This window comes from Aythya fuligula, chromosome 1, assembly GCF_009819795.1.
Source record: "Aythya fuligula isolate bAytFul2 chromosome 1, bAytFul2.pri, whole genome shotgun sequence".
Taxonomy (NCBI): domain Eukaryota; kingdom Metazoa; phylum Chordata; class Aves; order Anseriformes; family Anatidae; genus Aythya; species Aythya fuligula.
Genome location: NC_045559.1, coordinates 151,165,624 through 151,193,068, shown reverse-complemented (window position 1 = coordinate 151,193,068; position 27,445 = coordinate 151,165,624). Strand labels below are relative to the sequence as shown.

General features: G+C 36.5%; 1 protein-coding gene across 1 annotated transcript in view; it reads left to right on the top strand.

Annotated features, from left to right (window-relative positions):
* PCCA (propionyl-CoA carboxylase subunit alpha) overlaps positions 1-27,445 on the top strand; it is a 277,064-nt gene that overhangs the window by 106,639 nt on the left and 142,980 nt on the right. Inside the window, exons 14-18 of the mRNA XM_032202998.1 lie at positions 8,595-8,738; positions 10,204-10,278; positions 15,519-15,587; positions 16,403-16,478; positions 25,926-26,036. Coding sequence (XP_032058889.1) covers positions 8,595-8,738; positions 10,204-10,278; positions 15,519-15,587; positions 16,403-16,478; positions 25,926-26,036 — 475 coding nt within the window. The remainder of the gene's footprint in view (positions 1-8,594; positions 8,739-10,203; positions 10,279-15,518; positions 15,588-16,402; positions 16,479-25,925; positions 26,037-27,445) is intronic.

The following is a 27,445-nucleotide window of genomic DNA, read 5'->3' as shown; positions in this document are numbered from 1 at the left end:
TACTTTCTGTGCAGCTAACAGTTATGCAACTAACATCTTGTTGCTCCCTTCTATTAAGAGCCAAACTTAGAAACTCTAATGAAGCTGGTTGTCCAGATTTAACTTCATAACCAGGAGTGTCTGCAGATGTGCCTGTATTGCTTTATCTTTCTCCTTTTCCATCCCTGAGATGTGAACAATGACTAACAGGCTTACTTGCCATGTTTCAGCTAAGTACTCAACAGTTGGAAGAACTTCTTAAATGATAGACATCTTATGTGTAAATGATGCTCCTAAGGTCTTTGTCGGTGTGCATTACAGACACAGCTGCCTGTCAGCATCATCAGAATGTGTCTACTGTAAATTATGCAAATTTCTATGTCTGTTTTCATGTCTGTGTAATCTCTAATCAGACCACTGCAATCTTTTTACTTCAGATACAGACTTCAGAATAAAATGGCACAAAGCTAACTAAACCAACTCCAACACTTTGCACAGTTTGCTGATTTCTCCCCTCCCTCCCTTTGGTACGTGTCAGGGGTTTTCCAGTGTTTTATGTAAGTTACTTTGCAGTAATTAAGAATTATATTACTATCTTTTTGGGGAAGTCTTTGGGAATATACCTTTTCTGCCAAATAGTTCTGCAAAAAAGTATAAATAACACCTTACAGAAAGTCTGTATTTTTTTGTATTAAATGTTGCTGCACTACAGTATGAGCCTGGAAAGCAAAACAAGTTGGTGAATCAGCTCCGTTGTCTGTTGTAAGCTACATAAATCTGTTACAGATGTTTTAATCCTTCCAAGTGATTCAGCTAGAATGATTTATTCTCTGCTGTTGGCATTGTACTTTTTGTTATCTGCTTTTCTGTCATCTTTCAGAGGCTAGCTGATAAAGCACAAGATTGGATAATTGGGTAGCAAAACTCGTTATTTATTTTTTACAAGAAAATGTAGAAATGTCTGCCCTACCAGCTACAAGAGAACTTCCTGTATGTTGTCATTTAGTGCACTTTTGGAGTGGTTTTCAGGCAGCTACCACTGTTAAACTGCTGAGGCAGACCAGATGTTGAATATCTGATTCTTTATAGCTGCTCATGCTGTGGTGTGCTTTGTGTTACCTAGTTGTCATCAGTCTAATAAAAGGCGGTCATAATCCAAAGTAGCCAAACAAGAGCTTTGAAATAAATAAAAAGTTGCTGACCCCTTAGCCTTGATGGTCTTTCTAACTACCACATTGTGTCAAAATCTCCTTCTCAAACTCCCATCAGAAACACTCACTTTCACCAGAAAAGTTTAGTTTTTCCAATGAAAAATTGAATAGAAATGTTCCTTCTCTACTTTATATGAAGAGAGTATGCAGTCCATAAATAAAGAATATCTGTTAAGATCTGGGTGTGCAGTGTGGCTAAACTTCTTAAATGTGAATCGATTGGTGACAGCAAAAGAAAAGCATCAAATATTCTGGAAATGATTGTAGTACCTTGAAATGAGAAGCATCTCTCATTGGCTTGAGGAAAAACTGAGAAAAGTGTGATGACTGATGTAAAGAGAACAGTTATCCTAAATACGGTTTGTACGTCTATTTCTCAGATCTGCTCCCAACCTTCTGCCTCCCTCACGTGTTGTGTGATTTAAATAACAAGTGAGCACTCCCTTCCTCCTCAAAATGTAATCAAACTTGCTTAATCTGATTGAAAAGATCGATTGTATAGACTGTATACAGTCTATAAAATTCACAGTAGCGGAGTGGAGAAATATGGCAGCGTGTTTTCTCCTCATGTGATAGTTTTAACATTTCTGTCATAACTTTTTAGGGAATAAAAGCTGCTTTTGTAGAATATTTTATTAAAGTGTTTGCAAGAGGTTTATTAAAAGCAAATGAATGTGTCTGTGTTCTTATTTTACAGTTAATCGTAGTAAGAGTGTTTAACTATTTTATGTAAATGTTTCATGGTCTTTAAAGTAGCTTGATTCCAAGGCATAAGGTAAATAAGCTTCCATATACCCATACATTATTACCATATTAATTTTGATTTTGTTGATTTCTGTTAATCACTTCTGGTGTTTTCATAGTTCTGGTGTTTTCATCAGACTTCAGTGACACCTTTAAGTGTTATATTCTAGAGCTTTGTCTTTGTACAAAGCTGGCAGTGCCTCTTTTAAAGAAGAGGAAGGATTTTTGAATGCAACAGTTCTGTCCCTCTCTGCCTTCCTCTTCTGTTTATCCATTCATGAAAGTATAAAAAGCATTGTTGGAAAATATCTAGAGATATGTAGAAATCCTCTTGGTGGTTGTTTGGATCCCCAGCGATCTTAACTCTTGTTTCTATCAGGCTCCTCATGGTATCTGTATTCTGTTGCACATCATTAGGCAGCACCTGCTACATGTTTGCTCGGTGAAGGAGAGAAGTGCTGGAAAATATCACAGCTGCACTGTATAAACAGAAGCAGCAAAATACAGATAGCAAAGCGATGAGCTCAGTCTGGATTGCCAGATAAAACCACGGAGAGGTGGTGGCTTTGGTATCCATAGCGGACCCATGGGATGGTGAGAGACGGTTTTGTTGTCCTCGCCTGCGTAACTGTCTGGAGGATGAATTGTGATAGGTGGGAAGGAGGGATGGGAGCAGTGAAAGGGGCTGTCAGTAGTTAGAGGAGTAGGTTTCTACAAAGTCTGAATGGGGGGATTTCAAAGCAAAGTCTCAAGTGACTGTTTCTGCCATTTGCTCAGACTCTTCATATTTCTTAATACTGGAATCTTGTTTTACTGTGACACTTTGCTTCAGTCATTTTAAATAGGCTAACGAACAATGTCAGATGGTAAAGACTTTCAATTGCTACTAACCTGGGCTGAATTTGAACTCCTGACCTAAAGGTGAAAGGTCTCTTATCCCATTACCAATCCCCTAAGCCCACCAGAATCCATTCTGCACACAGTTTATACCAGCTGTTCATGGCCATTTTTAGAACCGAAAGAAAAGGTGATTTTGCTGCCAAACAACACTTCTTCACACAAGAGGGTCAGCCGACAACAGTTAACCAGATTTTTGCCACATTCTTGCCTCCTAATGCAACTTCCATTATGTAGCTACTGGTTGTCTGCTTTTCAGGCTTTCCAAAAGAACTACAGAAAAGCATTGCTAATTGTTGTTGACAGAAGAGAACGACATTGTTTGTGTAAGTCATTGAATCTGAAAGATGCCATTAACAGTGCTGCCAGGGCACAGAGCGATATCTTAGAGACAACACTACCATGTAACTATCAGAATACTATTTAAAAAGTAGAGAAAAAGGAGGCTCTGCACCATTTTTTTTTTTTTTTATAAGTAGAAGGACAAAAGATCACTCTTCAAACGGTACATTAGTTTCTTTCCTTTGCTGAATTTCTTGCAAAGAAAATGCAAGAATGGCTGCAGTGTGACAGGACCCATCTTGAATTAAGTACTCTGAGAAGCCTTTAATGCTACAGCTAAATATTGTCAAAGCAGACGTAGCATCTCTAAAAAAGTGTAAGCAGGTTCTGTTGGATGCAAGTTTCTCTACTTTCTTAGGTGGAGCATGAGTGAAAAGGAAATTGTGTAGAGTTAGTGAGTTGCAAGATTTTTTTTGAAGTGCAGAAGCTAATTGAGAAAGTAATGTTGAAATTGCAAGCTAAATAGACTGTTGATATAATGTGTATGTTGTTTAAAACACAGAAAAGGCAGATTCAGTAATTGCAGGCTATGTAAGTTGTCTTACCTGTGTCTGTCCAGTGCAGTAAAGAAAGAAATCCTTGCAAAACAAAATTTGACAAAACTGAATCTATTATTATTGGAAGATAATTTCCTATGAAGAAGTGGATTGATTTTTTTCAAAGTCTAATATATACTGCCATAAAAAATTAGTTGGTACCAAATGGCTGTGCATTAGATTTTATTTCTGCAACAAAACTCAAACAGAAGAAGTCTGCCTCAGCATCTCAGTTGATGGAAATTTTTGTAGTTCTGGTTGTATTCATTTCTTTGATCGTAGTAATAAATCCAAATGTAAACAGCAACTAGTATTATATACTGTGTCTATAGAAGATGACAACATAAGAGATTTCCTGTTAGGCATTTCTGTGTGCTTTCCATTCAGTCTTTACATCAGCCCAAACATTCTCTGCTCTCCAGCAACTTCTCTAAAAAGATTTTTTTTTCTATACGTATCCCTAAACCCTATGTACTCTTGTGGACTTCTGCAGAGGAACTATTCTGCAGAAAGATGATGTGACCCCAGAGTGCTCCTGCTCATAGCAGTCAGAAAGCTGGCACGCCTGAATAGCAGAACATGTGTGCACCTCTGTTGCTGTTCACTTCTCCAAAACAGAAAACAGGCTCACTGAACTAGCAGGAGCTGAAGAGCATCTGTAAGTTGCTGAGTTTGGGTCAATTGATACGGGGCTTGGAGTAGAAGAAAAGCCCATGGGATTCCAGGTGAATCATGTTTCCTGGAAACTGTGGTGAATGTTGAAAGTTAGCTTTTAGATTATTTATTTGAATGTAAAGGAGCATATGACACCAACAAGAGATTTAAAACAGTAGGAATGGCACAGACTGTAGTTTTGGGTGTACTGAAATTTAGATTTTCTTGGCCTCTGTGGTCTGTTTGAACACTCCAGCTGACGTGCGAGTAAGCTGATGCCCGATGCATACAGGAGCAAGAGTGCAATCTGTGAAAATAACAGTAAGTGCTTGCTATTAGACCTGAGTACCTTGCTGGCCATGAGAAAAACTGTTCTCAAAATACTCCACTGGATATGGAGGGGTGGGGGGGGGAGAGGCAGCCACTACTAATTTACTTCTTAGCTCAAACTGTTTGTAAAAATTGCATCACTGTTTTGGTAGCTGTGGATGAGCCTCCCAGTATGGGAAAGCTTTGACTGTAGGCCATCACAGAATGAGACACAAATTAGCAGTTCTTCTGGGAACTGATGCTAATTGGACTGTTATGTTTACAGGTTCCCCTAGCTTTTTAGTGTATGTTTCACTATCTAAAAGCTTGGATTTTGTTGCTTTTCACTCACGGACTTTGCCACCAGTGCTGCCAGTGCCCCATGATGTATGAATGGGAAGAGTGTTGGGAATCGAAAACTTGTAATGCTCACAGGGAGGTGATTACTGTGAGGTGTCTGAAGAAGAGCAGATCCAGTACAAAGGGATGCACTTGCCCTGTATCTCCTATGGATATTGCAGGCCATAACAATTTTGGCTGTATGGGCTCATGAGCAGGATCAAAAAGTGGCATTCTACAGAGCATTGGCTTTGTGTAGATCTCTGGAAGTGGGGAGTAAGATGTATTTTTGAGGAGTTGTATACTGCACTTAAGTAACTTCTTATATTAGAAATCATTTGTGTCCAGGCTTGGTATATGTAAACGGGTTGGTAGTAAAGGTGATATTTTTGGCAGCTAACTGTGTTGAGAGTTATCACTGATCAAATTTTCTCCTTGTCCTCTTGATAATAGGGACAGCTGCCTTGATATAGCTCTGATCTGTAGATTGCTTGCGGCAGGCATGCCTGGTTTTGCCCTTTGTGTTAAGGCCAGTGAAAATGTGTGAATTTACCCGCTATCGCATAGCCATACCTCCATTGGCTCTTACCTTATTGACGGAAGGTTGCACTGGCAAGACCTTGGCTCAGCTGACTATGAAATCCGAGCATGGCCCAAAGCTAAAGGAGTTGATCGATTGAGTGTGATTCAGCTCTGTTTGTGAGCATACTTTCATCTCTTTAAAAATTCACTCCTTGATTTAGCATCCATAAAATGGCAAGTAAAGGCTTTTGAAGAAGAGGCATAGAATAAAATTAATAGAAGAAAATACAAGCAAAACAAGAATGACATCTAAAGCAGAAGGCTGCAACGTGAAAGAGGAAAACATTAAAGGCTAACTTCTGGTAGTGATTCAAAACCAGATTCAACAGTTACCTTGGTTAATAACTGCAACAGTTATTCTAGAGCTTTCCTAAGCACGGTTGATGAAATCTGTACTTTCTTTTTTGGGAGGGGAGGGAGAAGAGTGGTCTTATTTTGCTTCTTCTACCCCCATCCTTCCTTGCCTTGTATGAGATTAGAGTTTTAATTTCAGATCCTGCAAGCATCTCTCTGTGGGTGGATTCTTGCACCTCTAGAACCTCGTTGCAGGGTGCTCATTGAACCAGGATATGGCATTACTGCTTTTTTAATGTCCTTTTGTACTACAAACTGAAGTGTATTCTGTACATTGCTAAAAATACTGATTCCCTCCTGCACTCCCTCCCCTTGCTGAAAGAAAAGTACAAATGCTAAAACAAGTGCAATTTGAGCTGTGAAACCTATCTGAAAGATTAAAGTTACAAAAAGTCAACTAGCACTTCAAGGTTAAAATTTTTCTACCCCGTTTGGGTTATCTGATGGCATTAAGGTATACTGAAATATATTTTAAATTATTATGCATCCCTACATTTTCCCTAAACAGCATTAGTTGAAGCGTAGTCCTAAAAGAAAGCCAAACATCTTCTCCCCACCCTCAAAAAGATTTCAAAAAATTTTGCTCATCATTTTCTGAATGCTGTTTTCTGTGTAGACACAAAGGGAGTATTTTGAAGAAACAGAAGAAAATATTGACCAAGTCAAAGATCTGTATTGAAGAATGGATTAAATAAATGTTTGTGAGTCATAAGAACCAAACAACAAAAATATTTTTCTTTCCAGAAACATTCCGTCCTATTTTGATCATCAACAATAAAACTGAAAACAACAATGAAGCTATTGAATCTGGAATGCCAATTGTAATCCAAGAAAAATGACAGTATAGCTAAATAATGCAAGTGTCTTTGGTTAAAGTAAAGTAAGAAAGTATTATATTTTAATTGCTTTTGACATTAGAATTCCAGAGGTGTTCAGAACTCAAAGGTGATTTTTTTAAACTTAAATTCTCAGATAAGAGAGTAAGTTCTATTATCCAAGTAATCCACGTGTGATAAGAAACTTTCTATTAAAACTCTAAGTTAGACTTGAAGTTTCTATTAAAAAATCTCTAAGTTTTAATAGAAATTGAATTGCTTCAATTTAACACTGCAAGGTAGACACTGAGATGTTTCATAGATTCCCAAAATACTGTTATTAAGCTTGACATACTGGAGAATATCATGTGTTAGGTGGGATCAAGATTGAATCCCAAAGGTATATCCTTAAACTGTATAATCAGATTCCCATTTCAATGTCACTTTTATCCTTCAAAGAATAGGTTCTTGTTTCAGTGATGATTTGTCATTAAAATTATGTCAAAACGTCTTAAAATGTTGTTGAAACTCTACACAAACTCACAGCACACACAGGGCTAATTATGGATGCCATCTGTTTATTTTTACCAAGCTTTTTTCTTAAAGACCAAAGCATCATCTTCTTCTGATAAGCCACAAGATTATTCTAATGACTAAATGTTTTCCTTATACCAGTGTACTTGAAGGAAGAAAGACACGTGGTTTGTTCACTGACCTTTTTCTGTGTCACAAAATGTATGCAATGTGACATCTCGTGATAGAGAAACCATTGTGAAGTGCATTTTCTTAAGGTGCTTGGCTCTTGGAATGGAAACGTTTTGTAACAAAAATGGCAGGTCTGTCATCATTTTCATAGGGAAAGTCTTAAAGAGGTGTGTGTGAGGAACAAGCTTTTAACATGTGAAGGTTACTTTTATCTATATGGCATGTCTTGCATTCTGGGGATGCTTTGTGTTTTTTCAGGCATACATCGACTATTATTTCAAGCTAGGAAATGTATTCATTCATACCCCTTCGCATTTAAAAGGAAGAAGTGTGTGTGTGCATGCGTGTGCGCGCACATGTGTGCATGCTTGTACGCACATGCCTGGGTTAGTGTGACCGACGGGTATTCCCATGACAGCATCATCCAAAGCCGTTAGCAGCAATTTGCTGAGAGAGCAGAGTGACTCTGCTGGTCCAGCCCAGCTATTGTGCATGCTAAGCACTAAACAGATAAGTCTGGAGGGGGGGGAAAAAAATTGAAGGATCCATCTGCTCATTTCTGCTACACTGCGCTGATGTAAGATTACGCTAATCTGGTTGCTTGTCAGGACAGGTTAGTGAAAGCAGGCGAATGGGTGAGATTTAGGGTAGGCTACTTCTGTGGCGAATTGCGAGTGGTTCCCGTACGTGCCGTGTTAAGTGTAGCAGAACGGGTTGATTATCAGCTACTTCGAGATTCTCGGTTAAAACATGTTTGTGGCTAAAGAGCTACTCTTTTCAAAACAAGACTGAACAGAAGAAGCCTCTAAAAGAAAAAATATCATCACCAGGTGCTTTGAGTTTGTAAAATAAATGGAAAAAAAGCCACCTCTTAGGTGTTTTTCTTTTGTGTACTGTTCCTAGTTATTGTAATCTAATTCTTTTATTTTGAGGTGTTTTCTTGCAAAGGATGATGCAGGGAGTTTATCAAGTTTAATATTTGGGGGAGAAAAAGACCAAGATGGGAACGTATTTTTTGCCCGGTCTGATTTCTTGTTTATCTGCCTTTGTTTATGGCGAGGGATTTTTTTTTTTTTTTTTTTTGGTCGTTTTTGTTACCTACTGACTGACAGTTCTTGACCTTGCAGGTTGAACATCCCGTCACAGAATGCATTACCGGCCTGGATTTGGTCCAAGAAATGATCCGTGTTGCTAAGGGTTACCCTCTCCGGCACAAACAAGCTGATATTCCCATCAACGGCTGGGCGGTTGAATGTCGAGTTTATGCTGAGGTAAATGAGTGGTAATGGGGAGGAGGGTAGGTGCTTGAATTGTACAGTAATAATACCCAGGTGTGGACGGACGCCAAGGTGAAGTCAAGGATTATCGTATGAAAGTCGTGATTTAAGACTGCAACATCAATGGTTGATGAGCCTTTGTAGAGTTTTTATTAATTCAAAATACAGCACATATTTTGACATATTTTTTTTTTTCCAAAAATCAAAATAAAAAATGGTAAAAGAAGTAGCTAAGATTTATTCCTAAGGACATTTGTTATTTAGTTCGTATTTAGTAATGCAGTACTGGCGTTATTTGGTGCAGGTAATTAGTGTCTCCAGATTTCTTAGTTTGCATGCTTGAAACTTCTTGACCTAAAACAACAGTTGAAATTGGATGGCTTAAAGAATTTTTATTGTTTTAAACGATTCAGGGTTGTTGAAAAAGTAAGTTATATGTCTTCTGAGACTACAGCTCTTTATAGGACAAGCTTTCAAAGTGGTGCATGTCTGTCTGTCTCATCTTAAAAAAGCTTACTAAAATATAAAACATTTTCAGGCATATTTAGTGCATTTTATTGTAGTTAGTCTTTTTGCTCTCATTTTTGATGTGTGAAAATCAAGATTTGCTCATTTAACAAAATGACACTCAGCTTCCTTCATTTTGTTTTAAGAAAATCTTAGGCAACTGTACTTTTCAAAAACTGATATTTTTTCATCATTTGTGGCCCTGGACTTTTTATTTTTATTTTCCTTTTCATGATATACGCATAATCTTCAACTCGCTACACTGTTTTCAAGTAATGTGAACTATTTTGATAAAGAATAGATATTTGTCCTGTGACTGGCATGGAAGCTCTTCTGAGTATGAGTAGGTTTTACCCTGGAGTAATTGATGCTTGGGCTTTCTTTTTATCCAGCTTATTTATAAGTGTGTGGGAATCTAAATAATGGATCCTATTACTTTGCCATGAGATTGGTTGTTCTTACAGGCCATACATTTATTTGCTGTCTTATTAAACTTACATGGGCGTTGCATTATGTAAGACATCTCAAAAGGCATAAAGATCAGTTTGATAACTGAATTCCTAACAGCACTTTATCTTTGGATTTTTTTTCCTTAAACTCTCTTCTCAACTCCACCCCTTCTATGAATACGTTCCTATCCTTCTTCCAAGGTACAATGTGGCAAATGAAAATGTGGTCTTTGTGTATTTTGGTGCTCTACTCTTGTGCTACGTATGTGTTATATGCTACTTTTTTTCCTGCTTTTTGACTGCAATGCGTGAAAATTTATGTTTCCAGTTTTTTATCTGGAGTCATAGGGGTAGTTTGAAGAAAAGTAGCTCAACACAAATAATTCTGAGGTGGAAAACAAAGTTATTGAAGCAGTTGTTTCTGTTAGACTTCACGCTCTTTAATCTTATTTTCTTCACATCTGTAAAAGTTTAATGCTTTTTCATGTCAAATTTTATTTCAGGACCCCTACAAATCTTTTGGCCTGCCATCTATTGGTAAACTGTCTCAGTATCAGGAACCATTGCATGTGCCAAGCGTAAGTAACTTGGTTTTCATAGGTACTGATTTTCATAGGTACAGTGTTAAGGGTCTCATTTTTATAGACGAGGACTGTAAGTACTCAATAGCTCTTTAAATCAGGATGTTTATTCCAACTTTTTAGGGATGGAGGGTCACAGCAATACTTATTTATCTGAAAAAGTGTTTAAAATTATACAGTTTCTAACTGGCTTTAAAATGGATTCAAATTGAATATATCAGGAAATCAATGTATGTTGAAATATTTTACTACATTGTATAACTTAAACTGTAAGTTTTTCAAACATGGCTCAAGTGAACATACCAGGATGATTAGAAAATGACAGTCAAATGCTGGGTCAGCTCTTTAACTACAGACAACTGTGAGAAACTGCCAGTGCTTTCTGTTTAGCTTTGTAGACTTTGAAGAACAAATTTGCTACAGTGATTATTACACATTTCAGGATGCAGTCTAACTATATAGAATGGCTATTTATCAAACAGTGTTTTCTGCTACATGAAAAGAACAAGGAGACTGTCATTGTGTAAAATCAAGGTAGGCTAAGTCATAAGTGCACATATATATGATGCTGTCAGTTAGTGGAATTGCAAGGCTGTACCATCTGTGAATACAATTATTCAGTCAGATTGCTTGCATGGAAAATAATGAAAGATTACAGGAGAAATCTTAAGTGTGGAGATGTTATTGGATATATGATTTATTTCACTTCTTAAATTGTTTTTGCCCATGTACTTTCCGAAGGGACCTGACCCTTTCTGGTCTTCAAGGCTTCATGCTGTGTTCAAAGCCTGAAAGCAGAAAAAACCTGTAAAGATCTAAAAGGCGTTATGTGATCTTAAAGAGGAGATGAGGGGAAAAGGTATCATTGGATGTATCTAAACTTTTTTTTTTTTTTTTTTAAATGAAACAAAGAGTGTATTTAATAAGAATTGATAATGAATACTCCAGTGGTTGTTAGAAGTTTTCACCATGTTGTAATAGCTAACAGGATGTCAAACATTTTGCCCTTGCAAGTTTTTGCAATTTGCAATTTTCCAAACGTGAGACCTGTTGAAAGTACAAGTGATAATGGACAAACTATACCCCCTACAGTCTTTGTCCCACCAAATCTTTCTTCAATTAATGCTGCAGCAGGAGTTTTATGTAATAACATTTGCGCTTGCGAGCCATCCATACAAAGAAAAAACAATTAAAATGCCTTAAATGTTCTGCTTACTGCTGTTATTTGCTTGTGTGAATGTTGCATGTCAGCTAAATGGACCACGGAATAGATAAAGTGATTGGGTGCAGGAGAGTGCACACTAAGCTTTGTCTATCATTATTGCTGGGAGCAATCAAATTGATGCCAGCAGGACAGTAGACGCGTTGACAGCTGTAATTATGTATCTCCATGGTGATCACTTTTGGCCTGTCATGGAGGCCCATGAGTCCCCTCCCTTGCAAGCATTTAATCAGATTGGGCTGTCACTTGTCAGGTAGACAGGGTGGGCTGGGAGTTGGGCTTAGGGGAAGAGGTGAATTGAAAATGAAGGGTGGGAGATGCCTGATCGCTTCACGTGGTCCGTCGTGGTACCGAAGAAAGAAATTTTAATTACGCTGGAGGCTTCGGAGCAGTGGCTTGAGGAGCTCCTATGGAGCGTCTGGGCTGTTCTCTTTCTGTTTACTACTTTCGTATTATTAAAAATAGAACAGCTATTTTTATTTGCACACTCGTGGTTTGGTGTCTTAATTCATGTTTTCTGCCACTGTTGAACTAATTTCCCTCCTGAGAGTGTCATGCCACTAGGAACAAAATTAACATGACTAAAAAAGTTTCTTACAGGCCCATCGTGCCACAGTGTTTGTTTTCCACCTTTTAGATTGTCATGTTGTCAACAAGTTGGATATCGAAATTAGGTCAGACCTGTTATGTGTTACAGGAAGTTCAGTTTAAGACTAGTGCATTGCCAAATGCATTTTCAATTCATTTCTTCTGTTTTTCAAGTTAGCTGTGGTGGGCTGTGTGCCCATATTTGTTGGTTTCTCCACTTGGGAGAACTATGACGCATGAATGTGGGAAGGTTTTTCCTTATCCATAGATAATTCTGTACTCATTCTTTTTGTGTCACATATTCTGTAACTTTCTTAGAACATGGTACTGAGGAATATTAAATTTTTTCATCATTGGTAATGAAGCTTAAGATAGGTAATCACAAACCCCTATATCATTATGATTGTGAGCATAAATATTTAATACTCTTACCCAACATCAAAAACATGCTGCCATATCTGAAGAACTCCAGCATTACCCTTTGCCAGTATGATCACAAGTCTGTTCTTTTAATCACTCTTGACAGAAAGAAAAAAAAAAAACCACCTCTCAGGCTTTAATATAATTAAGAATTGGGAAATGCTAGAATTATGTATCCATAGGTGAGTGGAATTTGATGCACTAAGTTTACTGCAGGACTGGAATGTAGATTTGTACTTCCTGACCCCTTTACGATTTCTTTTGTTTTTTTTAAATCTTTATCTTTCAGTTTACTGTTCTCATAGCATAAAAACACATAATGGCAGTATAACATCAGTAAAAGTGTTTGGGACTGTCATACCAATGAGCTGTAGGGTGCAATAAGATCTTGAACCATAGCCTTTCTTTTGTATTTTAAATACTGAATAAAAGAAAGGAAATATATTAAGTAGAAACAAATGATGGAGGTTGATAGGTATTGGTATTCTTTATCTACATAAAAACATTATAATAAGTATCTACTGAATTAGGGTTTCTTTTTCATCCAATATTCATTAAGTTCTGTCACACCATATAGTTTATAAAATCACCTACTGTTACCAAGGTCTGAGAATTTAAGCACTGCTGGGAGAATTGAAGATGGTAAATGTATTTCTTTTCTGCTATTTTTTTTTTTTTTTTTTACTCATCCCAAGTTTATGAAAATTAAACTTCTGCATAGGACTGCAGACACTTTTTTTTTTTTTCTTTTTAGTAATTTCTGCAGCAGATTTTGAAGAATTGTAAATTCCTACTGTATTTTTTCATTTTTCAGGATATCGTACTTAAGAAAAAGTGTAAATTGTATAGTGGTGTGTGTGTGGTACACAAACAGAAACATAGGGCAGGCAGAGCATGTAGTCTGGAGCACTAGAAACCTTACATTAATTTCAAGGCCTGTTTAACTGGCTTTACTGTGAGTCTGAATTATACACTTACCATGTTTTTTTCTTTGTCAAAATATGACACACACACATAAATTCTTATGTATGCATATATGCATGTTAAAGCACCCACAAACACTTGTATGATCACTTTATAGGTGCTGCTTTGGACACAAAAGTCACAGTGTAGTTCATTTATGTGTGGAGTGCCTACCTTTATGGTTTATATACATGTTTACCATGTATTCCAAAATATACTGCAAGGAAGGGATTAATAGTAGATCACAGACCGAGTAGGTAAATTAATTCTTTTTGTTTGAATATGAGAATATATGCATTGACTATATATGCATAGACAGATATTCTGGGAGAGAGGATGGTTTAAGACTTACAGGAAGGAGAATTGGAAATTAAGCTGCATATTTTTCTGTAGTCACAATATGTCTGAACTACCTTCTCATCAGTAGATAATGTTATGTACCTGGAATGGGCAGTGGGGGACCTAGTTAAGTGTAGATAAAACACATTCAGATAAGATGTAATAAAAATGATACAGAAGTGCTATTGCCTTTACATGTAAATAAGTATTTTGTAAAAACAAACATAGGTGTACAATAAATAATAAATATGAATATAAAAGTACAAACATACAAATTTATAAATACATGCCTTTTTTTCTTTCTTTCTTAAATGAAACCTCATAAAAACTGATCAGACAGTGTTTCTTTCTGAAAAACATGAGTACACCTGCTAGGGATCTTTTTATGTCATTTGGATAATAAAGTCATCATCATGCCCTCATGTGGATTCTGTAGACAAGAGGTTCTACATGTGGTCCCCTGATAATTGCCTAAATTAAAATATTAAAGGCCTAACAGCCGTTGTGTTGACCTTTTTCTGCCTTACTGCAGACAGATGAGCTGCTGTTTATTGCAAAGGTTCCTTCCCACAGGTGAAGATTTAAGTGAGATTCCAGGACCCTCTTCCCTATCCCCTTTACAATGCCGTATATCAGAACCCTGCTGTTTCAACAGCTTTGATTAGAGTCTTCCATCCCCAGAATGCATCTATCACAGTATTTTAAAAATATTTCAGGTTCCAGTGCTCAAAAGCAGCAGTTTAGTAAATATTTCTTACCCAGGAATTGCTCATTTAAAACAAAGTTTTCTATGGCTAACCTCATTGCTACAGTGATGAAATCAAACAGAGATGAAAACAAGAATCAGCAATATACTAACTAACTTGTTGGCTGGTTAACAGCAATCAGCCTCTTCAAAAGAAATTTTTGAACCTGTGTTATTTTTTTTCCATGAATATTGCAGAATCAGAGCTTTAATTGGGGCTGTGTCCTTACAAAACAAAGCCATGGAAAAAGCTGTGTAAACATTAAAGCCTCAGGGGAACAGCAGCAACAGAAAAAAAAAAAAAAAAAAAAAAGGTTTACAGTTGAGAGGGTGAGGCAGAGAAGGAAAGTGTTACAGACATGAAAACCACAGGATCAGTATTCCTATAGAGCTGATAAGCAGAGCTCCAAAGTTCCTGCTGAATACTCCTTAGTTGTATTCATCCCGGAGCCTTCAGAAGGTCTATAGTGGAACGTGTGGGATGTGATTACATGTGTACGCAGAAAGGGTGTGATTAGAAGGGGCATCCTTCATGCCAGGTGTCAGTCAAAAATAATTACAACTATTTTATTACAGTGATTAAATCACAATTGGATACATGGAGCATTGAAGTTTAGAGTGTGTAACACAACCTAAATTGTTAGATCAAAATTAATGTGTTTACCATGCATTCTAGGAGAACAAAAAAAGAATTTTGACCATCAGGTGAAGATTGCATTCCTGTTTGTTTTAAAGGACAGAATAACTTCCAAGTATTTTTCCTGGTGGAGAAAAAAGCTCCCTCCCCCATCTTTTCAGCTTCTCTGACAACAAATTATTATCGTAGCTTTTCAAGGGACAAAATAAACTTGATAAGTTTAATGAGCATTATAATTTAAATCTGTCAGATATGTTTTATCACAAGTTGAATTTTTGAATTTTTTTAATGTAAAAATTATTTTTGCTTCTTACTTTTCGAAGGTACGTGTTGACAGTGGCATACAACAAGGAAGTGATATTAGCATTTATTATGATCCTATGATCTCAAAAGTAAGTTGATTATTTTCTTAATAAATAGTCTGAAGATAAGAAACACCAATTTTGTAGGCAGATCATTGAAGGAAATTATATTAAAGGATTGGTAAATCAGTATTGTAAAGATGCTGAGCATAACATGCCTTGAGGGAATATGGAGTAAGCAAAGGAAGATACAGAATAGAGGAAGTTGAGTGTTACTTGTAAACAAAAAATATCTTTTGATACAATAATTGTTTGTTTTGCAGTTTCTGATTATTAATAGGATTCTAATTTAAACAGAAGCATGTACAATCAGACTTGGATGCTGCTACTCTATCTTTTAATGTAACCTAGCTAGGCATTATTGTAATAGTTCTGGCTACCAAAGAGAAGCAGTGTGTGATACATGGTTGAAAGTCTCTCGCACTATTCTTATTCATCAGTAATGTATTGGTAAAATTAAACTCTGACTTTATAGCCAGATTGTCAAAAAATTCACATTTATACCTTAGAAGTTGGCTGGGACATTCAGTAGTCAGGAGAATCAGTTAATGCTCAATCTCTGCTCTAATCTTCTATGCACCCAAGGAAGAGAGAGCCGTTTAGATGCTTATACTGGTATAAAGTGAAGGTGATTGGACTTCTTTCATAGAATGGGTTAAGAGATCTTAGTTTTCTCTTGGTGTTTGCCTCTCTCTTTGCCTCTGAAGCATAGATCCACTAATGTGTGAGAAATGTTTTTGTGACTGCAGAAGTTGTACAAACTGTGTTCGTTTTAAATGCTTTTCAGATTCTAGAAACAAATAAAATGCCATTTTTAGGTAACTTACATACCTTTTGTTTTTTAGCTGATTACCTATGGCTCTAATAGAGCTGAAGCACTGAAAAGAATGGAAGAGGCTCTGGACAATTACGTAATTCGAGGTAACTACAGAAATTTAGGTTCCTAGTGCGATAGGCTGGCATCTGTTTCAAGAAAACAGCTTGAAAATATAGTAATTAGCAAATTGAGTAAAGTTCCTGCTTCTTAAGTGCAAAAGAAAACAGGAAAAGCTTGTGTTAATTAAGCTGAGAAGATAAATCAATACTGAAGAGATTTTTTTTTCTCCTTGCTTATGCTTTGGGATTAAATATTTATCTCTAAATATTTAAATTGTTTCCTTAAAGGATTTTCACAAAATGATGTCACATAATTGATGTATTACTTTACATTAATGTTGGGAAAAAAAGACCACTGCACTGTAAGAAATTTTAAGTAGTTGCTGTTTTATAGCACTGTAATACATTGGCTGCGGACAAATTAATATTGGAATACAGTATTTGGTTGTGTGTGTGTGTGTGTGTGTATATATGTTTTTTATTTTCAATGTAATTGTTTATATTTGGTAAATAGAGATATAAGCAGAATGTGTTTCAGCTCTTGCTGACTGACTGCCTAGAAGAAGTAGATGCTCTTTCAGCTTTCCCAAGCAGCAGGGGTGAATCAACCATGACCACTTTAACTCTTTTGAAGTTTTACAAAGGGAAGTTGTGGTTTGTCTGGAAGAAATCTTTACATCTTCCTCTGTGTCTTATGGAAAATGCAGAAGGAAAACTCAGACTAGGAGGGAGAAAAATAGGATTTCTTATTCTTTCTTATCCAGGAGTTGATTAGAGAAGGGAACTGTCATGTCACAAAATCTTCATTTTGCCCCTTAACTGTGTTTTTTGAAGAAACTGTTTTTTAATTACCAGTATACTAGTAATTTCATTCAGTAGTATACTTAGTGAATGAAGGTAGCAGGGAAGGCACCTGTTGGAAGGTTTGTTGCTTTTGTTGCTTTTTTATTTTTATTGATTATTGGACAGTTTATTCAATGATTTGAAATGGGAGAAATACACAGGACACGTTTAATTCCTTCCATAAGTGGCTGAGAAGGAGGAGCAGGAGATCCTAGCTCATACAGAAGACAAGCACATTAGTGTTTCTGTAAAACTTGATATGGCTTTAATGCTGTTGATGAATAGACATAGTGAATAGTACAGATGCAATTTCAGGCTCAACAGATTTGTCTATCTAGGGGAAAATGAGCATTCCTCTACCACAGTGTAGCGAGATAGGCAGCAGGACTAGACATTGGAAATGAGCTGCATAACTCTTTAATGGGTTTATACTGGTGGAACTTGAGCCATTAGCCTATTGCAGTACAATGTGCGGATGTAAATCCCTGCTGTGTATCAGCAGAGTAAATGCATGTGAGAAAGAAATTTATGCCACTATAACTAAACTGATGTGGGAGTCTTCTTTTTTCCTTTTTTTTTTTTAACGGTGACAGGCTTTTGATTCAAGATGAGTTGTATTAATAGTAAATGATGCTAGAAGGGTTATATTTAATAAGAATATTGACATTGCGGAGCATGATTTTTGGTTGGGATAAATAATAAATATGATATCCTGCTATAATGTGGGATGGAACTTAATCATAGAACCACAGAACGTCCTGAGTTGGAAGGGACCCACAAGTGTCATTGAGTCCAATGTCTGGGTCTACACAGGGCTACCTAATAGTTTGTTCTTAGGTATTTTACGTAGAATCATAGAAAGGCTCATTGGAAGATCTTCTAGTTCCAAACCCCAAATATAGATGCATATGGACCTATGAACAGTTGTAAAATGTATATAAATATCTAGAAAGGATATGACACCTGATGTCTGAAAACTATTAATTTGTGTTTTTGATTTTTTAAAACTTTTTTAAAATTAATATGCATGTATGCATTTAAATGTCCATACCTGATCTCTTTCTAGTAGTTCTACCAGTGAAAAAGCTCTTCATCTATTAAAAACATCTAAAGAGGTAATAAGTTAAGTACAGGTGAATGTGTTTTTAGTGTATTGCAGAAGACAAATATTAATTTATCATAGGTTTCAAAAGTAGATGAATTTTCAGGACATGTTTTCAGTCGCGATGAGCAGTGGTTTCCATCTAAAAGCTGACATGATTTTCATGTAGTTTTACTCAGCAGATAATTTATTCTCAGGGTTTACTTAAAATGAAGCGTACATGGGTATTGAGGTATCTCTTTTCTAGTGTGAATAATGCTTTTGCACTTGTCGGTGCAGTAAAGAACATTGCAGACAGGACAGATCAGACAAGTACAGAACTTCAGCTGTTTGGAGGAGTTGTCTCTAATTAAAGTTCAAGTAAGCTTAACAAGTGATGAAGAAATCATATACTCTGTTTAAATGGATGAAAGTAAACATCAGGAAAGTAACAGCAATTTCATGCGTTCTTTGTAAAGCAATTTGTATGTTTTTGCTTTAAAATGTTATATAAAACAATATTAAACCAAATGAATGTCTCTATATAACTAAAGATCAACATAGTTGTACTGAATAGTGTGCTTCATATTTCATATTCTGAAAAAAGCAATTTATTTGAATCAGCTCTTGTTTACTTTGTATTTTAGAGAGAGTTTATTTTCCATTCTAAGTAGCAAGTCTTTTTCGAGTTTCAAAGCATTTTATCTAAGTGTTACTAGATACAGTCAGTGCAAATTGCACAGATATTACACACTGTGAGAATTTAGATGTAAATTCTCAAGAATTGCCACATTTCTGTAAACAAAAATGCTCGCTTGCTCACCTATGGTGGGGATGGGATGGGGTGACTGGGTAACAGGTCAAGGACCATCTAATGGATAGCTTAGGGACTGCTAATGGAAGATGGAGTCTTTCCCATCACTTCTGTGTCACCAGTTCAAAGCAGGCAAAAGTTGGTAAGGACTTTTAGTCACTAATATTTTGATGGTTGCTTGCTGACCTGTGTGAAATCAGTGGTCTTTATTGAGTTCTTGGAAGACAAATGTCCTCTTGGAACAAACGCTGACATACCATGTCATTCATGGCAATCCCCGTAGAGAACCCAGGGACTGAGGCAGCACAGTGACCCTCCTGGAGGTGCCTCATCCAGGATGGGTTGAGGCGTGCTGAGAGTGTGAAGTGCAAGGACTTACTCTGCTGCTCCTTGTGTGCTGTCTGTATGAGTAGATATTTGATTTCTGCTGCTGTGACTTTAGGTAGGATATCCAAGCGTTATCCCATTGCCTTTTAACCCCATTCCACTTGCAGGGAACAAATCTATTCATTAGTAGGTGCTAACAATGTGGCTAACCCAGGATACATTGAATGTGGTCATAGGGAAGCAATCTGCATCTTACTTCCTTTGTAATATCTATATTGTAATAGGCCAGATGAAAGTCTAACACTTTAGGAGTGGATTGGATTGAATGATTTGCTGAGGTCCTTTACCATCTAAATTATTCTGATCAGAACCTACTCTTCCACTGAGAACTGATCTGAATTCAAAATCCCAGCTGAGATTTCTGAAAGAGGAAAGGTATGATTAACATTGCTATTCATGGGTCTTCCAGTATGATTCAGGGGTGATTTTAATGTTCAAGATCTAACCTGTGTTTATCGCACTTACAGTTTTATCCAGTGATTACTGGAGATCTTCTAAATACTGAAATATTAATGTCATTGGTCAAGCATAGTAGTGTTGCTCATTGGGCTGAGGCATGAATAATTCACCTGTGAGTTTGTAACATTATTGGTAGTTCATCTTTCTCCTGTTTTATGTCATCTTTCATGTGAAATTTATTTTTTTTATTTGAATTTAGACAATAGATATAGGATTCTAGAATAATACCTCTTAATGTGTTTACTGTATGTGTAAACATAATGTGTGATTTTCCGTTTTCTCAGTTTCTCTAAGATTTTAGTATGTTTGTCATGTAATCATTCATGATGCTTAATAATTGGTTCGTTTAAAGGAGAATGTAAAACCCAGTATAAATTTTTGGCAAGTTTACATATGAGAAGTGTTTTCATTTAAATAAACAAAATGAACATATTTATGCAGCAAGTAGAACTGAACATCAGCTCAGTGGAGGTTTGATTGGGCAGAAAGCTTGTATCATTGTATGCAAAGGTTTCTGTAATCTTTCCTTAGACCTCTCTTTGCTTTTTGTCTTCCCTGCTGATTCAAGCATAAAGCAGCAACATGAAATTAACAGTCATTGTGAACAGTCAGCCTTTCCCTGTCAAGGTCCTGCTTGCTGCATGTCATATAATATTTGGAAAAAAGAAGAGAGAGGGGGAAAAAAGAGCATCTGAGGAAGGAGTAAGAAGCAGATGAAACAAGGAGCAGTAGAAATAGGGGAGCCACCAACTATGGCTTTTTCCAGCATGGAGTAGAAGAGCAAGCACCTAAAACTGAGAAGTGGTAAATAACCATGGTGAATGTTTTGAGGTGAATGGGAATATAGAAGTGAACCCCGTGATATGAACTGAGACCTGAAAGAACAGTGCAGCAGAAACTGTTGTGTGAGTTTTTTCCAGCTGTAAACACACTAACTAGGAGGAAAAAAAAGAATACTGTGCAGTAAACTTCAATGAAATCCAAAAAACTGTTTGTTATAAATTACTGAATGATTGTATTTTATATATTACCTAAAAGATACTTCTCGATGGCAGTGATGCAAATTGCATGTTATTTTGTATTCTAATCTCATGCTGGTGTGCTAGTGAGCTCACTGGGGTTGTGAAAAATCTTTGTATGTAAACCAACTTTCCTGCAAAGTGCCTGTTTGTTCTTAAAAAAGGAAAGCCTCATTTTTCTGCTTGCACTTTACAGAAGAGCTGAAAGGGATTCCACGACTGACCTGTGGATTTTCCCCTTTGCATAGCAGAGGCAGAGAGGTTTGGGAGCTCCGCAAGATTCAGTGTGTTCTCTGACCCTTTGCAGCAGAGATCAGCTGGCTCCCAAGCGGGTCACTGTGGAAACTGAAACCAGAGAAGGGAAGGCAACTAATGGATAGCAGCTCCCAAGCGCTAGAAGAGACCATTGCAGAGTGCTTGGTAACATCAGCATAGAGTACAGATGCTGGCATGAGGGAAGATTCTCCTCCTGTTTGTCCCATCCCTTTTATCTTAAACCAGTTCCAGGGGAAGGAGTGGGAATGGTGGTTTGTCAGGGGAGCGTTATGGCATGCAGTTTAGGAATGTTTATTGTCTACTGCTATACGTGGGAGGTAGAGGAAAAGACAATCAAAGTACAGACTGATCAGGTGAAAAAGGAATGTGATGTTATTGATGCAGGAGAAGAGAGAAAGAATAGTTTGCATTTTTTTTGTGTCAGGGAATCTGCGGAAGTGAAAAGTTACAAGAAAATCAGTGTGACACATTGAGACAATAAGAGGCATGTACTGTTACTTCTAGTTAAACCCCTTAGATATAGGGTTGTCCTGGCGGTCCATTCCTCTTCTTTGGAGTAAAGGGCTGGCCAAGGAGAGGGTGATGGCAAGGTGGCCATCATCTTCCTCTTAATCTTAAGATTTTCAGAAGTCTACGCAGTACAAAATTTAGTTTGAACTAATATTTTTTTCAGTAGGATACTACCATTATGTAATCTGTTTTTCTTTTTTTTTTTTTTTTCTTATTTTCCTTCTTTATCCTGCTCTATGAGTTTTGTGAGCTCAAGACTTTAATACCAGGATGAGTTATCATTTGACTTGAAATACATATTCAACTCCAAGAGTCAGTGGTGCACTGATCTTGTATGAGAATTTTATGTGGACGTTTGTGTATTAAAATAATAAAAATACTAATAAAAATAAGCCTTTCTTTTTGCTTTTGAGATTTGACTTTGTATGCACATTCAGACTTCTCTGAAGTAAAACAAAACACAGGCTTTGAAAGGCAACTAAACAGTTGAGTGTTGAAGGATTTAAGGAATATTATGACAACTTTTGGAATTACAAACATGGAGGCTAGCTGAGTGGTAATTGTGAACTTTGAAAAGTTTGTGTTCAAAGTGTTTTTTCATAATTGAGCATTACCACAGATGTACACATTGTTTTAAATAGAAGCATAATAAGTTTTTCAAAACATGGCACAGGTTAGCACTATTTTTTTGTTAAAGAAATTGATAGGAATGCCTCTAAACTTCATAGCATTTATTCTTATTCAGTATTTAAAATGATTGGTGATAATTTCTTTGCTATTTTTGTTAAAGAGAAACCTCTAGTACAGTACTCTATGCATAGTTTTTGCAATCAGAAAGTATGCAGTTCGTTCTGTTCCACTCAGCACAATTGGGAATTATCAGCAAGTTAAGTCTATTCAACTGCTTATCTACAGAGAGGCATGTAGGACTCCAATTAAGTTTACATGGATAAATGCAGATTTGTGTTTGCAAATGTCAAGATGACAGAAGCTTAATGCTGTAAAAAGGCTAATCAACGCTGAATATGTTTAGTGTCAGTAAATATTTATAGTGAAAACATGGCTTGTGGTTTTGTGCCTTAGCATTCCAGGTTTGTACAGACTTTTAGTGAGTAAAAATAATAGTCTGTTCATAAACCTGCTATAAAACTTGTGTTTTCTATAAAACTAATTTTATTGTCTTTTTCATCTTTCTGTTTTTTGGAACCCAGGAGAGGGGCTAGGCAGCATTTTGTAAGTTGATTAAAAAATCAGGTAAATTTACCAAGATTTTAAGGTAGATAACCAGAGAGTGTACAAGATAAGAGACAGTATGTGAAGGAATTTCTTCCGAATATTTTATTTTTTTAATGAGGACTTCTTCAAAACAGTGCTTACTAATCAGTCCTGTTGAAAGATGTGAATATTTAATATGTTCATGTGTTCATTAGGCAATAACTACAGTTTAACTAGAAAGCTAATTGAACATCAGGATTACATATATGTTTATATATAAGATTTAAAAATATATACATTTCTTATTTCATTAGATCTCCAGAAGTTAAGTGTTAGTCCTCTCTCTTTTACAAGTGTGTTCTGGAAAATAGTGTGTCAAAATTGAAATCCATGAGGTACATCCTAAACTGAGCTTCTGCTGATGTAATGTAGTATGAAGAACACAGCTGAGTGAAAGAAAAGAAAAGAGGCACAAGGAACATTGATTATTTTTTATTATATTTTGACTTAGAGAGACGAAGAATATAACTGCAACTGCAGTTCTGCATCAGTCTTAACGGTGTAAAAGAATGATGCTGAAGTGAAATTTTGTTTTCTGGAGGGGAAATAAATTGATATGGTTTTGGATTTTGTTTGTTGGAAATGTCATGGCTTGTCAGGTTAACAAATGTGATTTTGTTCTTGGCAGACTGCAGACCCGGACAAGAAAAAGAAAAATCCCCTGAAAACCGCTGCAACATAAATATAATATACTTCAGTTTAGTGTGTAACTTTGCATGAAATAAGCACTGCCTGTTAGCCTCCGTTTGATCCTGTGAGAGTGTGGGGCTAATGTCTGGCCAGTGTTTTGGAAGCAGCAGGTAGTCAGGAGCGAGCTGCTGTAGGGGTCCATATTTCTGTAGCCTAGCAGTTACTCGCACACAGATGGAGACCTTATGAACTTTGACAGAGGTCATGCTAAATTGTAAATCTAAAACTTCTAGACTTCTGAAGGATTACACTGGTGCATTATTATTATTATTAATTTTTTTTGAGCATACGATTAGGGACACCACAAAGGATAGTAACTCTGTTTTGAAAAGTAGATCAACCATGCAGTCATTATTCATATACAGATTATGGGGATCGATAGTCTTTTATGATACTTTATATGGAAACTGCATATTAAAATTGTAATTTACATGCGTAGAACACATTATATTGCTTCCCAGACACCTAGGTTTGTCTGCTCTTTTGAACTCAAAAAGGGAATTTTAGAGTTTTAAAACATTTCAGAAGTTTCTGATTTTTCTGGTACAAATGATTTGAAAATAATTAAGATACTCGGTGTTTTTTTGATGTCAGGTCTTCTGGGGCAGTCAGTTGAGACACCAAGCTCTCTGTCATCTGTCATCAGCCATCATCTCACTGGGGATCTTATAGCTGTTTAGGAAAGAAAAACATGAGATGATCTGGTTACACATTGTAATGCGTTTAAACCCTGCATTCAGTCAAAGTCAGGGAGCATTGAAGAGCCCCTCTTTTGTCTTCTAATTACAATCCCAAAGCTGTACTTAATAGATGAAAATCTCTGATACTTCAACTTTCCATGCAAATGGAAAAATTTGGGGAAAGGGATCAATACATTCATGCATTACTAGTTCTATTTTGTAGCAACCAAAGAAGGACTTTTTTTTTCAAGTTATAGTCATTTGGTATTTAAAAATAAATAAATTATATATATAAGTATATTTTAGTGGACATGCAAAGTGAGTTTGATTCTGTGTTTATGAAATCAAGGTCCATGAATGACTGTCTGGGTCAGAAGCAGCAAGGAAGCTCTTTTAATCAAATGGTCAAATTTTCATCTTGTCATCATTGAACTGGTTGCGTAATGTGCTTCTTTAATGGCTCATGAACTAGTCTTTAAAGCTATGACTTCATGATTCAATGAGGCTGAGTCTCATTCCATGTGTTGAAAGTGGTTTCAGTAATGGCCACACAGAGAGCTTGAAAATTCACACCAGCAGCAGACTGTAGGGGGAAAAAGCTTTAAAACAGTTTGAACTGATCTGCACATAAAATAACAAGAATGTTATTCATACTTCTAAACTGGAAAAACACAAAGGGAAAAGAAGTAGAAGCATAAAAGAATCTCCTTCTGTTGCCCCAGCAATTCACGGTCACTGTACTGCTAGTGTCTTTGTGTTAGTGATATCTGTTTCAATAGGGGAAAAAAAATCCAAACAGCTTAACTTGCAGTTGAGAGTAACCAATAGGTTTCTTTGTTTTATATGTTCCATGGGAATCTTTTATGACATAGAAATGATGAAAACTCTGCAAAATCTGTATAGTGATATAGTGTATATATACGCACACATTTACTACTACTATGTATAGCGTGTATATATATAAATTATGTGTACATATATATATATTTGTGATAAAACTTCTTACCATCTCTCGTTACCATGACTGAGGAATTACTGTGACATATATATTCCACAGCAGTGCATGTATGTAAGGTGGCAGGTTAACAAGATAGGCTGGGATTTGTTGGAATTGTGCTGATATGCATGGTCATGACACATCTGTCATTTCAGTGAGATGACCAAAAGTCTCTTGGTTGTGCATGCTGTCATTGACTTAACTAGGTGTTTGAACCAGGCTTGGCGAGGTGAAAATTCTTTCTCTTAATTACTTCATAATTAACCTGAGTGTTTAAGGAGGGTATCTTGAAGCAGGAGTGGAGAAAACTGGTAAATTTGCTTTGATTACATCAGTACTATGGTCTCTAAGTTGTAAACAAATATTTTATATAAATGAGAGCATGTATTTTTAGAAGTTGTTTCCTACTGTAATTCGATTAATAATTTCACCTGATTTTTGTATTGGTGTTTTGTTTTCAGGTGTGACTCACAATATTTCTTTACTGCGAGAAGTGATCATCCATCCACGCTTTGTCCGAGGAGACATCAGCACTAAATTTCTTCCTGAAGTCTATCCCGATGGATTTAAAGGTTTGTTCCTCTTTGGAATGCTTCTTACGTTTCTTTTTTTTTTTTTTTTTCTTTCTTGAGAGGTGTTTGTTTCTGGTTATTATTCCTTTTATATTTATAGATTGTCATGTTCTCAGATCAGTCTTTACAGTTCTTGTATGTATCCTGTATACACAGTTTTTTAATAACATGTGATTGAAACAGTTACTTTCTTCACTTTGAACAAGACAAAATATATATTTCTAGTAACAAAATAGTAAATGAAATACAACCAAAGTCAAGCAAAACAATTTGTAGGTGATATGAAATATGTAAAATAAACATCAGTTCAACTCTACCATGCTGCTGTGCTTCATTACAGACAGTGCTCCTACTGTTAACTGGAGATGAGATTTCTCTTTACCCACCACTATTGCTTCTCCAGTTGGTCTGTGCAGTATCTTCAGAAGCACCTTTTGGCACCCTTTGTGTTCACTGCAGCATTGTGTGCAGAATGTAGGCATTCTGTTAGAGTATTCCAGTAAGCTGGTCTTAATACTTATTATGCACAGTAGTGGGCATTGCCTGAAATTATTGTCGCTCATAAGCTAGGTTAACATGAACACAAATACAAATATTTCTTTACAACATCCCAAATGACAAGTTGTAGAAGTGTATAACAACAGTTGGTAGAGGAATGTAAGTAAATGAATAGATTGGTTTCCTTTCACAAGGATCAAAATTTTAAAGGTTGTCTTCTCTCTCAGCCAGTCTTCTGTAGATTCCTTCTTGACCCATGTGGCCAGAGACTCGGTCTTTCTACAGGCTTTACACCTCAGCTGACATTCATGAGGCAGAAGCTCTTCCTTATTTAAAAAAATAATAAATAAAAAACATATATATATAAATATATATAAAAGTTCCAGTGTTTATAGCTCATCTTTCTAGGGTGTTTTTATGAATCTTGCGGAGATTCCTTCATCCCCCATTCATTATTAACCCAATGTGACAAAATCCTGGTCCCACTTGGAGACAATGCTGCCACTTGGAGTCACCAGAAATGACTGGCACCTCATGAAATATAATGTCATTAAGAGCAGAACAGATTTTTTGTACCCCAGGACTCAGTGTGTGAGTTTGGTGCAAAGAGTACTCACCTACAGAAGTACTTTATATCATCGTGTAGTTGGCAGCTTTATTTGATACAGTCCTACAAGTGGGATTAATGCATCCAGCTTGTTCTTGGCTCCTGACTGAGGCAAAGGAGTAAGAGTTAGTCACCTTGGGTGGCAGTAAGCTTGGGATGGTTGAAGCTCAAATGTTCTTTGTCTTCTTTGCTAAGGTACTTAATCTTCAGGTAACTGAGCTGGCTTTCATCCATCATAGACTTGAGGGTACTCTGATCTGCTATGAAGGCTCACTGCTGCTGATTAGCAGGTCTGTCTCCCTTC